The sequence below is a fragment of the Mesoplodon densirostris genome, chromosome 3 (assembly GCF_025265405.1).
Source record: "Mesoplodon densirostris isolate mMesDen1 chromosome 3, mMesDen1 primary haplotype, whole genome shotgun sequence".
NCBI classification, from domain to species: Eukaryota; Metazoa; Chordata; class Mammalia; order Artiodactyla; family Ziphiidae; genus Mesoplodon; species Mesoplodon densirostris.
Genome location: NC_082663.1, coordinates 12686043 through 12699179, shown reverse-complemented (window position 1 = coordinate 12699179; position 13137 = coordinate 12686043). Strand labels below are relative to the sequence as shown.

Here is a 13137-nt window from a genome sequence, read left to right as displayed (position 1 = left end):
AAGAAATATACATGCAAAATAATGTAAAAATTTAACTGAAATAATAAAAGAAACAATACACAAATAAAAGTTGTGAGGTTACGAATACACATCCAGTTTTGAATCCAATTTCTTTTAAAAAGTTTCTGTACAATTTTACAAGAAACAAACAAAAACCCAACAAAAGAATAAATAAAATACATTGGAAGCTGCAAAGCTCAACTATGCCAGTTTATGGCTGAAGACCCAGGTGTCTGGCTGGCTTGGGAAGCGGGCTGTTTTTTTTTTGTTTTTTGTTTTTTTTAGTGTATTTCACATAACGAGGATAAAAAGACATCCAGAAAAATTCAAGCGTGCCCAGAAACGCAGCGTCTTTTGTTGAGGGCCTCCCACACCAGCGTGAATTCTGCCACAGTGCCACAGACATCAATGCCAGCCTCAAGGCGGCTAGTGCTTAATTGGCTTTTATTTCTTACCAAAAGCTCAAAATCCAGCCAATTTTTGTACAGAAAGTTGAATGTCAAAAAGTCTAAAAAGTAGGAAATGTCCAGACTGATTTTGGGAAAAAAAAAATAATACTTTGGCATTCTGAATAATAGCATAATAAAATTTAAAACATTATCCTATTATCCAGTTTTATATTCAGAGTATGAAATCACTTTTTACAGTCCTCAAAACTGACAAATTTCACGAAGAGTTAAGTCTCTCTGAACCGATGGCACAGGGCAAAGACCCCCCTCCCACCCCCCCCGACACACGCACAAAACCATAAAGCTCACCGTACGAAGTATGTGCTTTTTCTATATATTTATTACAGGTACAACAGAGGTCTTCATAAATAGTTGCATAAAATGTTAAAGCCACAACATTGCACATGATATGAAATAAAACCAAAAAAACCCCAATGAGTGCATTTACAGTATTTTCATCTGACTGTATACTGCTCAACAATCTGATTGACGGCTTGGGGGTGGGACGTGTGGGGAGGGGCGGAGGGGCAGGAGCCAACCCGATGTCCTCGGTGGGTGGGCAGACCCCTTGGACCCCCAAAGGAAGCCCCGGGTGGGAGACGGGGAGCGGGGGCCGGGGGGCGGGGAAGGCAGTGGGGGTAAAGGACAGACCGAAGGCAGGACCAGTCTTATATACAAGTAAGGCCTACTTTTCATCAGAGCAAAACGATTCATTCTATTTTTATGCAAAAGTTTGAGGTTGAATGCACGTTTCAGAAGCCTAGTCTGGCGTCGGGGCCAGAGGCACACAGACCAGGCAGCTGGAAAAGCTCAGAGCCAGGGGGACCCCGAGCTGGACGAGGCCACGGAGACGGCCGCCGCTGGGGCGGGGGTCTTCCCCAGAGGTGTCCAGTATCTCTGTTTTGTTCGTTAACACCAGTGGTTGAACATAGGCATTTCGCTTCCTTGAAGGAATCCTGGAAAATGTTAAATTTGCAAAATTCTACTCATGTTCGTTTAAAAAAGTTTCTTTTTATTTTTTGCAGAAACCTGAATAAAAGACTGTGACACAGCAATGCTGTCTCTGCCCTCGCAGAGTGTTCGAGAAGGTCCTCCACCCCAGCACAGCTTGCAGCCCGAGTCCCAGGCACTGCCGAGCACAGCTCACTCGGAATGCAATTTCACACGATGAACGTACGGCAGCTGATCAGTTATGTTGGTTTGTGTTTCTCTTCAAAATTCAAATGAACAGCTGATCAGCAGGTGAAAGAGAATGAGAAAGGACTTCAAGATAGGTCAGACTCTAGGCAAAAGCCTGCTCTGTAAGAAGTTTTTAACGCTACGGATCGGTCGAACATCGTTCTGGTGTTTGCGCCGCTCAATGAAGGAGGTCAGTCTGGACGTGTCGAGGACGCCCGCGCCTTTGCCGTGGCCGTGGCCGTGGCCCGCCTGCAGCCACTGCTCCTGCAGGGCCAGCGCAGCCGAGGGACGCTTGGCAGGGTCCTCGTGCAGGAGGAAACACACGAAGTCCTTGGCCCTCTGGCTCACTCCTTGGAAGTAGTCATCTGGGAAACTAAAGTCTAGCCGGCAAATGTTCAGGCAGGTCTCTTCCACGCTGTCGTCCAGGAAGGGCGACACACCGCTGAGAAGCACATAGGCCAGCACTCCAACACTCCACGTGTCCGAGGTCAGGGAGACCGGGTTCCCCAGGATGATTTCGGGGGCTGCGAACTCGGGGTTCCCCAGCAACTGGTGGATGTGGTAGGTCGTGTTGAGTTGGACAGCATCTCCAAAGTCAGCTAGTTTGATGGTTGGCTTGGCTAAACTCTGATCCACTAGGATGTTTTCGGGCTAGGAGACAGGACAAGACAACCGTCATCCCCTCCAGCGACCCCAACCTCAAGCTGAGGTGCGAGGCTCACCAGGGACCTACGAGGTCGACGGGCGCCGACCGTCCACATGTGAAACAGGACAAAGCCCTCGGGAGGAGGACAGAGAGGCAACACAGAGGAGAAGCTGCCCCGACTTCCCCGGAACTGTCACGCGCAGCTGCTGTGTTCCACAGTGCCGGCCAGCGAAGCTGGGGATTCGCTTCCCTCCCGGCAACAGCGACCCTCCGCGACCCTCCGCCTCCCGCCTCCGTCCCCCTGCTCCAGCCCCGCCCCGACCCAGCGACACTCACAGGGAGCCCCTGAAATCGCAAGAAATGTCTGAAGACCTCACACGTTTACCTGCTACTTTATTGCTTGTGTATATCCAACGTTTAAAAACAGAGATTAGAAATCACTGCTCCCATTTCCCACCCCTTGTGTTGGTCCCCAGTCCCCGCAGGCTGCTGGCCTGGCTTCAGAGGACAGGCCGAGAGTGGGCTCTGCATCCCGCGTGGCCGCGCTGGGGTCCCTCGGCTTCCCCGTCCCCGGGGCCCCACTAACCTTTAGGTCCAGGTGTGCTATCCTGCAGTTGTGAAGGTAACAGACGGCTTCCAGAACCTCCCCCAGATATGCCCTGATCTTCCCCTCCGTGAGGTTTCCCCATCGCACCACACATTCCAGGAGCCGCCCCTGGTCAGCCCTGCAGAGGGAGGAATGCGCGTTACGGTGCGGGTCGGTCACTTTAGACCCGTCTCCTGCGATATACGCATCACCTCCATGCCCCACTGTCACTGCTCTGTCAGCTTTTGGGGATCATACCTCTACCTGGAGGCAGGATGGGATCAAGAGGGCAATTTCTTTTTAAGCTCACTGTGGAGGCACAAGTGGGGAACGAGGCATCTGGACCCACAGAGGGAACTGGGAGGCGCAGATGGGTGCACCCAGGCTCCCCAACCCCGCCCCCAGCAGGCTTGACTCAAACCCTGCCCCTTGGATGTGAGCACAAGACCTGGGCAAGCTGCCTGGCAGTGCCTGGCACACAGCAGGCGCTCTGCAGGTACCTGCTGGAGCAGGGGATAATGTGAGACCACCTCCCCAAGCCTTCGTCTCATCATCTGGAAAGTGGGTCATGTGACGGCTGAACGAGAGAACGTTAAGACACAGACAATACAGTGAGGGCTTCACGTTGGACTCAAAGTCTTCCTACCGTGAAATTACTTTTAACATTTAAAAAACACCTATACAGAGCAGCCCTGTGCCAGGGGCTAAGTGATTTCTATCAATTCACTTAATCCTCAAGACAACTCTCTGGGAAGAGTGTTTTATGGTCCCCATTTTACAGATGAGGAAACGGAGGCACAGAGAATGTATGTAACTTTCCCAAGGTCACACAGCTCATAAGGGAAGGCTAGGCTTGCAATGAGGTGGTCTGGCCCCGGCCTCCCTGGACACTGGGCTAGGCTGCCCTCTTTGTAGAACAGAAATTTATGGAAAGATCAGCCACCTGTTTGGTAACGTCGAGTGATCAAGGGAACTTTGGTAGTAAGTAGTTTGTTACGAAAATTAACCCTATTAACAGCAATGATGAGGCCAAACCATCTAGTTTCCAATGAAAAGAAATGACAGCTGAACGCTCTGAAAATGTAAACCAGAAAGCGAGGTCCTGCAGAAGATTTCTGACAAGGACTGTAGGACTCTCTTTCTTGTTGAAACTCCCTGAGGAAGATGAGCAGAAGCTTTTAGTCACCAAGCTTCTAGAGCCAGAAAGCACCCTCCCCGGTACCGAGGGTCCACAGGGGCCAGGCCTCTGCCTGGACATCGTTTTAGCCCCATAACGATCCTTCAAGTAGCTGAGCGTCCACGGGAGCCGAGGTTGAGAAATGAGCCCCAGGCCCGCCAACCTGCCCTTCCCACAGGATGGCCAGCCCTGGGGGCGGCTGGGGAGGGCGGAGGCCTTTCCTGCTCCCTCCGCCATCTGGGAGGTTTGCTAGGCCGCAGAGAGGGCTGGACAGGCCCACAGAGATGCTCCAGCGGGAGCCCTGGGCGGGGACATCCTCGAAACATCCCCTCCCTGGGGTTGGCGGGGAGCGAGGCTGAGGCTCGACCTGGCGCCGAGGGGCCTGCAGCAGCTGCACCTGTGAAGGCTGGACACGGAGGCCCTTCGAGACTCTTTACAGATGTGACCAATGGGATGGGGGGTGCGGGGCCTCAAGGGAGTCCCCGCGAGCGAGGAGGTCACGGTCCCTGTGACCGCGCCCCACGCGGCTCCACGGCTGGTCCTCCTGCCAGGCCCACTCTTCCCAACAACGTGTCAAGAGCTAGGAAACGGCACAAAAGATGGCGCTCCGGCCGATGGAAACGGACTCATGAATCCAAGGAAACGTATGAAATGACTCCCCCTGAAAAGGAGGACTAGGAATTTCAACAAAGCTGCATGATGAGGTGTCTCAGAGAGACCAGAATGTTCTAAGGGCAGGGCTTCTCAACCCGGTGTTACTGATACTTTGGGACAACGGTCCTCTGTTGCAGGGCTGCCCTGTGCCCTGCGGGACGGTGAGCTGTGACCAGCAAAACGTCTGCAGACTTTGCCAAACGTCCCCTGGGGGTAAAATGTCCCCAGGCTGAGGCCCCCTGCTCTTGGGTCAGAGGTCTCACACTTTATCTTTAAACGACGCAAATGTTTCCTGAGATGGTACACAGGGCCCAGCAAGTACCACGGGGACCAGCGGGCTGCCCTGGGGGGAGCCACCCCCCTCCAGGGGGCGCACCTACGCTCCCATTCTAATCACCCTTGGAGGGGCAGGACGGGCCCCAGGGCAGAGCTGGATGCTGAAGCACCAGACACGAGCAGGTCTCAGCCGGCCCACTGCAGGCGCCCACCAGCCGGGCTCGCCCAGCTGGGCAGACACATGGGACCAGGTCAGCCTGAGAGCACAAGCAGGGCTGTGGTCTGCAGAGGCCTGGCCTCTCGGGGAACCAGGGGCATCTCCAGGTTGGCTGAGACCCCCGAGGGAGCCTGGGTGGGGAGCATTTTGATGCTAGGTTTGTGCTTCCTCGTCAGGCAGCTATACTTCCCTCTAGCATTGCTGGAAAGCTCTAGAACTGTGGTCTCTGAGAGCAGACGTGCTTTTTTAGAAGTTCTGTGAATCCTAAAATCCTGATTTCTATACTTCTTAGAGAATAAACAGCAAGACCACTTGGAGTTGAGGCCGAGTGCTAGAAAGGGGAGAGGGAGCTGGCGTGTACGCACATTTCCAGAACCAGGACGTAGCTGGTGGAGGTCTCGAAGGTGTCCAGGAGGCCGACGAGCAGCGGGTGCTGGAGGTTCTGCAGGATTCCAAGCTCGTGGGTGACCTGGTCGCGCTTCATCAACTTCTTGTTCACAAACTTAGTGGCCACTGCTCGTTTGGTGCCTTTCTGATCGCATTTCTTAACGACAGAGAATCTGCCCCTGGAAGATAGGTGGAGAAGGTCATTTTCAGAGGACTCTGAGCGTGTCACGGAGAAAAGACTCTTCTAACTCAGGCAGCCTCCCCAGCCACCGGCCTAAGGGCTGCAGCCACGCGACGGCCCCAAGGAAGCCTGCCTGTGCCTGTGCCTGTCCTGTCCTGTCTCCTCTCCTCCCAGAGGGGGCCTCCGTCTGGCTACGGACAGCCACGTGACTTCCTCCCGCTGCTGAATGGAGCAGCAGTGACATCGTGAGATGTACCAGGCGGCTTCCACCTCGCTCTCGTGAAAACCTCGTCGCGTGAAGAAGCTTGGAACGGACTACTAGGTGGCTCCTGGGCACTCCATGCCCCCCACTTCGACGGGGGCGACTACTGTCCTCACTGTGTCTGCCTTGCCGCTGCAGGATATGAGTCGGGGGGCTGGTAACTCATCTCTAGTTTGTGGTCTCTGGAGCTGCACCCAGCGAACCACATTCAGGAAGCCTCGGCTGCACCTCGACTGGATCCGGATAACAAGATCCTGGACCTCAAGCCTGAGCCAGCTGCCACGGTGGGATGAGATTTGGGGCCTGGGGAATGCAGACTGTGGGGAGGAAGGCGGGCACACTGCTTTGCCCCTCCTCCCACGGACAGGCGGAGTCTCTTTCTCCCCCCTTGAATCTGGGCTGGCGGGTGGCTGTTTGCGTCCACAGAATGTGGACAAAGTGTGGTTGTTACTTTCTGAAGCTGGGCCCTGGGAGGCTGTAGCCTCTGCTTCTGCTCTCCCAGGCTGCGACTGCCATCACACGAGGAGGCCCAGGGTGAACGTCTGTGTGGAGGGAGGCCACAGACACGTGGGTGAGGCATGGGGGTGCCAGCCGACCAAGCCCAGGAGGGACCAAAGAATAACTGTCCGGTCAGGGGCACGTCGCACAAAGTGATACATCTCTGCTGCTCTGGACAGCAGGGCTGAGCCTCGTGCGGCGACAGATGACGGACAGGCACTTCGGGCTGATCCACACGGGCGTGTGCATGGATCCCTGGAGCCAGCGGACCCAGGAATGGCCACTGGAGTGTACGAGGCTGCTGCTGGTGGGGGGGGGGGTGTCTCGGAAAGCTTTTTAACGGGGACAAGCTCAGCTGTCATGCTTCTGACCTTTTTCTTGCCCTACGGGACGCGACATGACGTGTGGTTGAGTTGTGCCACCTCAGAAGGAGCAGGGTGACCAAGGGCACCGCTGAGCCACCGCCTGAGCCCTGGCTGCCGTCCGGAGAGGAAGAGCCCCTCTCTGTCGAAGCCCCCCCTTGGTCTATGCAGGGGGACCCTAAATCTCCAGGCACAGCCGAGACCTGAAGGACACATTCAGCCCCTCTCAACTGGGTTCCAGAGGAGAATAATGTGCCACGAGAAGGGCTGTGAGTGACTCTTCCCTGGATTCTCCCAAGAACAGGGCGTAGCCGGTGCTGCTCTGGACACGGAGCAGAAGTGGACTCATCACATCACCGGACGGCTCACGGTGTTAAGCCTTCATTCTCTCTTGGAACCTGCACTGGCAATCTCCTCCTCACTTCCTCGGCATTTAATACCAACAGGCAATTACAGCTTACATTTCAGATGTAATACATCTAACTTCCAACTGCTGGCAAAACCCGCCACTGAACTTTCTCTGTGGGCTCCTAGAGAGTCGTGTCTCTCACTCTGCGATCTCGGGAGGTGCTCCGGGTTTTCCACCATACCTGCCGAGCTCAGCCACTTCGCTGTAGAAGCAGTCAAAGTTGTCTTTCCACGTCACCATGACGCCATCACTGCCTGGACCTGCAAGAAAGGCAGCATCTCCCTGAGCCTGGTGTACGGGGCACCTCTCGGGGAAGGAGACTAGAGCCCTGCACTGTCCAATGTGGCAGCTGCCCGGGCTGCTGAGCGTCTGAACGGAGGCTTGTGGAAATGCACACGCACCAGAAGTATAAAATCCACACTGAGCTGGGACTTAGTATGAGACAAAGATGGATTTATGTGACAGAAATAAACACACACTTGCTCTTCCATTATTTTCCCATTTGCACTTCCGTAAGACCTTTCCTGTGAACGGCCTTCTATCTCCCTAAGTTCCTTTGCTTTCACCAGTGATTTGTTAAAAAAAAAAAATCACCTGTATACTTTTTGTGACGTCTCTTAAAAATTAGAACATTGGTGATTCTCTACTGTCAAATTCAAAATTATCTTCCTTTCCTGCACTGTGATCCAAAAACCAGAACCCTTCCCTTCTTTGACTTATGAGGTTAAAATATATGGGATTAAGATATACAGCATATAAACTTCTAAAGACAATTCCGTTTACTGTCTACACACAGGGCACTCCTGGACTCAATTCATCTTTTAGTCCTTTTATTTATTTACTTACCATAGTTTTAAAAAATTGGTTTTGTTTAATTTACTTAACTTATTGTAGTTCTTTAACTGTCATTCTAGGAGGCTGCATCCTATACCTGGTGCAGCTGGAGGACCCAGGAGAAATCTCAGCAGCCCTGGACTGCACAGCTCGCACAGCTGGCCTCCTGTGAAATGGTAGCTGGAAATCAGCCAGTTTGTGTTGCTCACTAAAGCATCTACATACGTCAAGCGCATCTACAGGAAATTCTAAAAGGCCTAAGATATGAGTTCTGCTGCCAGCAGCTCCGGGTTTAGCTGAGGAGAGAGATCAGACGTTGCTGGCCATGGAGAGAGCAAGGGCTTTAGTCCCACCAGGGTCGCCCTGCGCTCATGGAAGGGCGGGACGACACACCCTCTGGAAGGGCTGTTACGGTCTAGGACGGGCACAGAGCCTGCTCGGGGCTCAGCCACACTCCCATCTTTCCTTTCTTTCCATTCTATTCTACGTGAAACTGACTGAGAAGAGCTTCTCTTAGAGCTAAAGCATCAACTGAACAATCGGACAACTGAGAAGCTGGGGACGAGAATGTGTTTTGAGAGCTAGGAGTACAGGCTGGCCTGCTCCCACCTGGAGGCTGGACCAGACGCTCACACGCTCAGTGGCCGTGGGCGGAAGGCCTCACCGTGTGCCTCCCCTGCCCGAGGGGACCCGCCCGGGTGTCCCAGAGGCTGGCCTGCTCCGTGCAGCCCCCGAGTGACTCGTCACGTGTCTCAGGCCACATCGAGAGCGTGTGGGGCTCGGGGTGCAGCTCACCTAGGACCCGCAGACTGGCCGAGGACGAGGCGGAGCCCATGTCGTTCACGGCGATGCACGTGTAGACGCCGTCGTCCTCAGTGGTCACGCCAACGATCTTCAGAGCGGCCTCTCCCAAGTCACTGCCACAGAGGAGGGCACACGGCATTCAGAAAGGCTCAGCTCTCCCCGCCGCCAGCCCCCCGACCTCTCTCCTTCGGGGTCATAGGAAATGAAGAGCTCAAATGCTGATGGGCAATTTCAAGTGGGATTTCAATCCTAGCTGCACACCCAGGTATGACACCTTCCCTCACGGGAGACGTCCCAGGGCCAGAGGTGACCCACGGAATCGGCCGCGCCAGTCCCAGTGGAATGGGGTCATGCTCACTGCCTGTGAAACTGACCCCCGAGGGGGCTTCCCTCACCTGTAGGAGATGCTGTAGTGACCATCGCTGTTCAAGGTGTTGTGTTCAGGGCCCTTCCAGGTGACCGAGGCCTTGGGGCGGCCACAGACCCGACATCTAAGAACAATGGTCTCCCCTGTCTCACACGTGACCTCGCTCAAGGGAATGACGAATTCTGGGGGAACTGCGCGAGAAAGGGGTCAGTAACGCTGGTCACCCAGCCGCCCCTCTTGTGCCCACCAACCTCCCCCAACAAATGAACGAGATGCTGCCCAGGCCCAGAGCTCCACAGAACACCCACGTCCACAGGCTACACTCGAGTGTCCTGAAATGCCCCGTAGACCTACCCTCTAAAGTCTACAAGAAAAGGAACAGAACTCACCGTCATAGATGTAGTTGGGATTGAGAAGCTGAAATGGAAAAAGCGCACAGCTATTAACCAGATACACGAGCTACTCTGAGATATACTGCTTCTATTCTAGGGCTACGGTTGTTGTTGAAAGATGAGAGGAAACACGACTTGGTTTGCCTGCGTGTCAATCAAAACTGACCAGACGCCCGACTGCCTTTGAATGCACTGGAAGGCTTCGTGTCACACAGATGTAGGAGAGACTTTTCTTCCTACCCACAGACGCACAAATGCTGCTTACACTCAGAGAAGTCCCTTTTACTCATCCTATGGGCTGAGTCCAGCAGATCCCTGAACTGCCCCCTTCTGCAGAATGGCCAGGGCCCTGACTCTGGGGCCTCGAGTTCCCCTCAGGAGATATTTCCTTTCTCCCCAGGCAAAACCTGCACAGGTTTAAGGCAATCTGATTACAGGAGTAAAGTGGACTGAAGCACCCGCCGAGGGAATCTGCTGCAGCAGTGAACCTGCGCCTCGGTGTCTGGTCACTTCCCCTGTGGTCTGAGCCACAGCTGCTCTGTGCTCCGTCTGTTTCTGAGGTCCTAGTGTCTGCTCCCTCTGGGAATCCAGCAGCCTTCTTTGTAAGCTACACATGCGCCCGCTCAGGGGTTTACCCGTATACCCGGTTCCTCAGAATATGTATGCATACCTGCGCCACACTGCCCATGAGAGCCCCCTACAAAGCCCTGTGGGTTTGCTCACAGGGCAGAGGGAGGCGGGTTGCTGCCAGGCAAGGCTGGGCGCCAGGTCCGCGACGGCTCCTCCTGGGCCGGCACCAGCCCTGCGTGCTCCCCAAGGAGCACAGGTTCCTGGAGGCACCCTTGCTCACCTTCACAGATACCTTGTTGCTGAGTCCTTCCCGAGACTTCCGATAACCGTTCTCTAACTTGCCTTCCCGTTTGCCGTCTTTATCTTTTTTCTCAGATTTTTTCCTTAAACGGAGTGCTGTGTGCCAAGATGTTGACTTCCTAGCGGGACCACAACACATTGTTAGTATTACGCCTTCCTGGTGTTCAGCAAACAATTCCTGAAAGCATCAGAGAAAAGTGGACTGTCCAATTTATGCGGATATAGGGTGACTGAGATTCCTTTAGGAACAGTGATCTCTGTGAAGGAAAACTTTTCTGCGATTCTCAATGACCAGAGATAAAAGCCAAGTTTCTTAAATCAAATTTTAAGGATTAAATATAAAGGTGTCTGTGATGGTTAATTTTAGGTATAACTTGACTGAACCTAAATATTTCGTCAAACGTCATTCTGGGTGTTTCCGGATGAGACTAACATTTTAACTGGTAGACTGCAGCAGACTGCCCTCCATAGCGTGGTGGGCCTCATCCAATCAGTTGAAGGCCTGAGTCGAACAAAAAAAGACCAGCCTCCCTGAGCATGAGGGAATTCTCCAGCAGAATACCTTCAGACTTTACCTGCACCACTGGCTCTCCTGGGCCCCCAGCCTGCTGACCCACAGTGCAGGTCTGGACTCACCAGTCTCCACAACTGTATGGTTACAATAACCACCTGCTGACCACACATACACCCTATTGGTTCTGTCTCTCTGGAAAACCCTAATACAGGGCCTAAGAATATTTTTGAGGAAACAAAGTATAAAATGGGATTCTTGAACAATGTACTAGAATAAAATATCTCTGTATCAAGGAGAAACAGGACAAGGGACCGTCATGGAAGATGGGCACTTTGTAGCCTGAACTCAAGCCTAGACTCCCCATGGGGTGTAGGTGCTTAGCCCAGAGGTTTGGGGCAGTGCTGGAAGGCTTGCCAGTCTGGGCTGCAAACCAACCAGGGGTACTGCCATGCTTGGAGAGGAACGTGACCACCGCCTGTGACCACCGTCTGGCCTTTTGGGTTGAAGCCTCTGGAGGCTTAAAAATCACAGTTTTGCAATGCTTCCACTGCCAGAAGCCATCTGACTGGCGTCTCCTACAGCCAGTGAGATTCAGGGAAGGGCAGAGTTTGAAACCAGCCCCTGAATTCCGTTTTCTTTAAAGTAATGTTTAACGCAGCAAAATTGGTCTCAAGTTACTTGACTGAAGTAACCTAGTATGCATAAGGCACGTTGGCAGTGACACCACACGGATCTTTAGCTGAAGCTTACGGGACGAGGATCTTCAATGATGCACCCTCAGCACGCCCGATACGAGTCAGGGGCCCTTGGAGAGTCCTCACCCCTCACCCAAGACCTCTGGGAACTAAAATACCGTGATGCTCTGTCTAGTGGCTTAAAAAAGCTATGTGTGTGCAAATGCAGGTTATTAAAAGAACCCATCAGAAAAGGTCTGAGAGATGGAGCCCGCCCCACCTTCACTGTGGGGTTCCACATTGTGTACAGAGATGACCTGGTTCAGTAGACCACAGCGCTGCTTTCTCTCAATGGGCTTCACCCTCCCAGGGCCTCTATGCCTCGTCTGTGCTCAGCACCACCTGCCCCCGCCCCGCCACAGCCGCCCCACCAGGCACTCACTTGAGAGTCCCGTCGGGGTTCTCCATGATGACTGCGCTGGTATGCCCCAGGACGAAGCCTGGAATCCAGCCCTCGGCTGCGGGGCACTGGTCAGTGGCGGCTCGGAACACCAGAAACATGTTCTGTTGATTGCTGGCCAGAATTTGAACGACCTCTCCTTGATAGACGTTGATCTCATCCTCCTTCACTGCCGTGTAATCGTGTGTCACCAACATGGTGGAGATGTTGCTACTGCTGCTACTTTCACTCTGTAGAGGGAAAGATGAACAAAAAGGCAGAGGGGAACTGAAATGGGATCTGATGACACGGAGTCGCTCGTCAGCGTGCGCCACGGCACGACGGCCCAGAGCAGGGCCCGCCGGACGGACGCCTCCACATTCTTTAGCTAACTTGGTGCCTCTTTTTCAGTAACTGACCATCAGGATTTCTCTAGAAAGCAATTTAGGAACGATCTAAAAAAAAAAAAACAGTCACAGTGATGATGACACTTTACTTTGGAAGCTTGGTTATTTCAGTCCCATCTTCCTTGCACCATCGGAGGAATGGCTCATCCTCATGCTGAGGCCATGCTGGGTTCCATCTATGTCACAGTCCTGTCACTGTGACTGTCATGCTGCTGGCATCCCTAATCATTTCCACCTTTCTTCCCTTCTGAAGGAAGAATGCGGGACACCTGAAAAGCAGACCAACCACTGTCCTGCTGTCCTGGAGAGTTGCCCTGCCTCCTGTCTGTGTCCCTGGGCCGGGGGTCCTCCTGTGAGCGTGATGATGCAACGGTCCTGAAGGTGCGGCCGTCATGGGGACGGCATAGCATCGCATTCAGTTGTGGACACCACTGGCCTCACAACTCACGTTTCGGGGACAGCCCCTGGCGTGGGAAAGCCTATCGTCCCCTTATCTTGGAGTCCCAGGGGTACTCAATGTCTTCAGGTCACTATTGTGTCTTTAGTGTCCATC

General features: G+C 53.6%; 1 protein-coding gene across 3 annotated transcripts in view; it reads right to left on the bottom strand.

Moving 5' to 3' along the window:
* Positions 1-722: 722 nt before the first annotated feature.
* The window catches only part of TRIO (trio Rho guanine nucleotide exchange factor), a 390266-nt gene continuing 377851 nt past the window's right edge, over positions 723-13137 (bottom strand). For all 3 annotated transcript variants that reach the window (XM_060092734.1, XM_060092735.1, XM_060092733.1), the window contains exons 49-57: positions 12181-12428; positions 10531-10669; positions 9678-9705; positions 9317-9479; positions 8913-9034; positions 7465-7543; positions 5550-5750; positions 2861-2999; positions 723-2279 (exon numbers count right to left, since the gene is read on the bottom strand). In XM_060092734.1, coding sequence (XP_059948717.1) covers positions 1725-2279; positions 2861-2999; positions 5550-5750; positions 7465-7543; positions 8913-9034; positions 9317-9479; positions 9678-9705; positions 10531-10669; positions 12181-12428 — 1674 coding nt within the window. In that variant the 3' untranslated portion in view covers positions 723-1724. The remainder of the gene's footprint in view (positions 2280-2860; positions 3000-5549; positions 5751-7464; positions 7544-8912; positions 9035-9316; positions 9480-9677; positions 9706-10530; positions 10670-12180; positions 12429-13137) is intronic.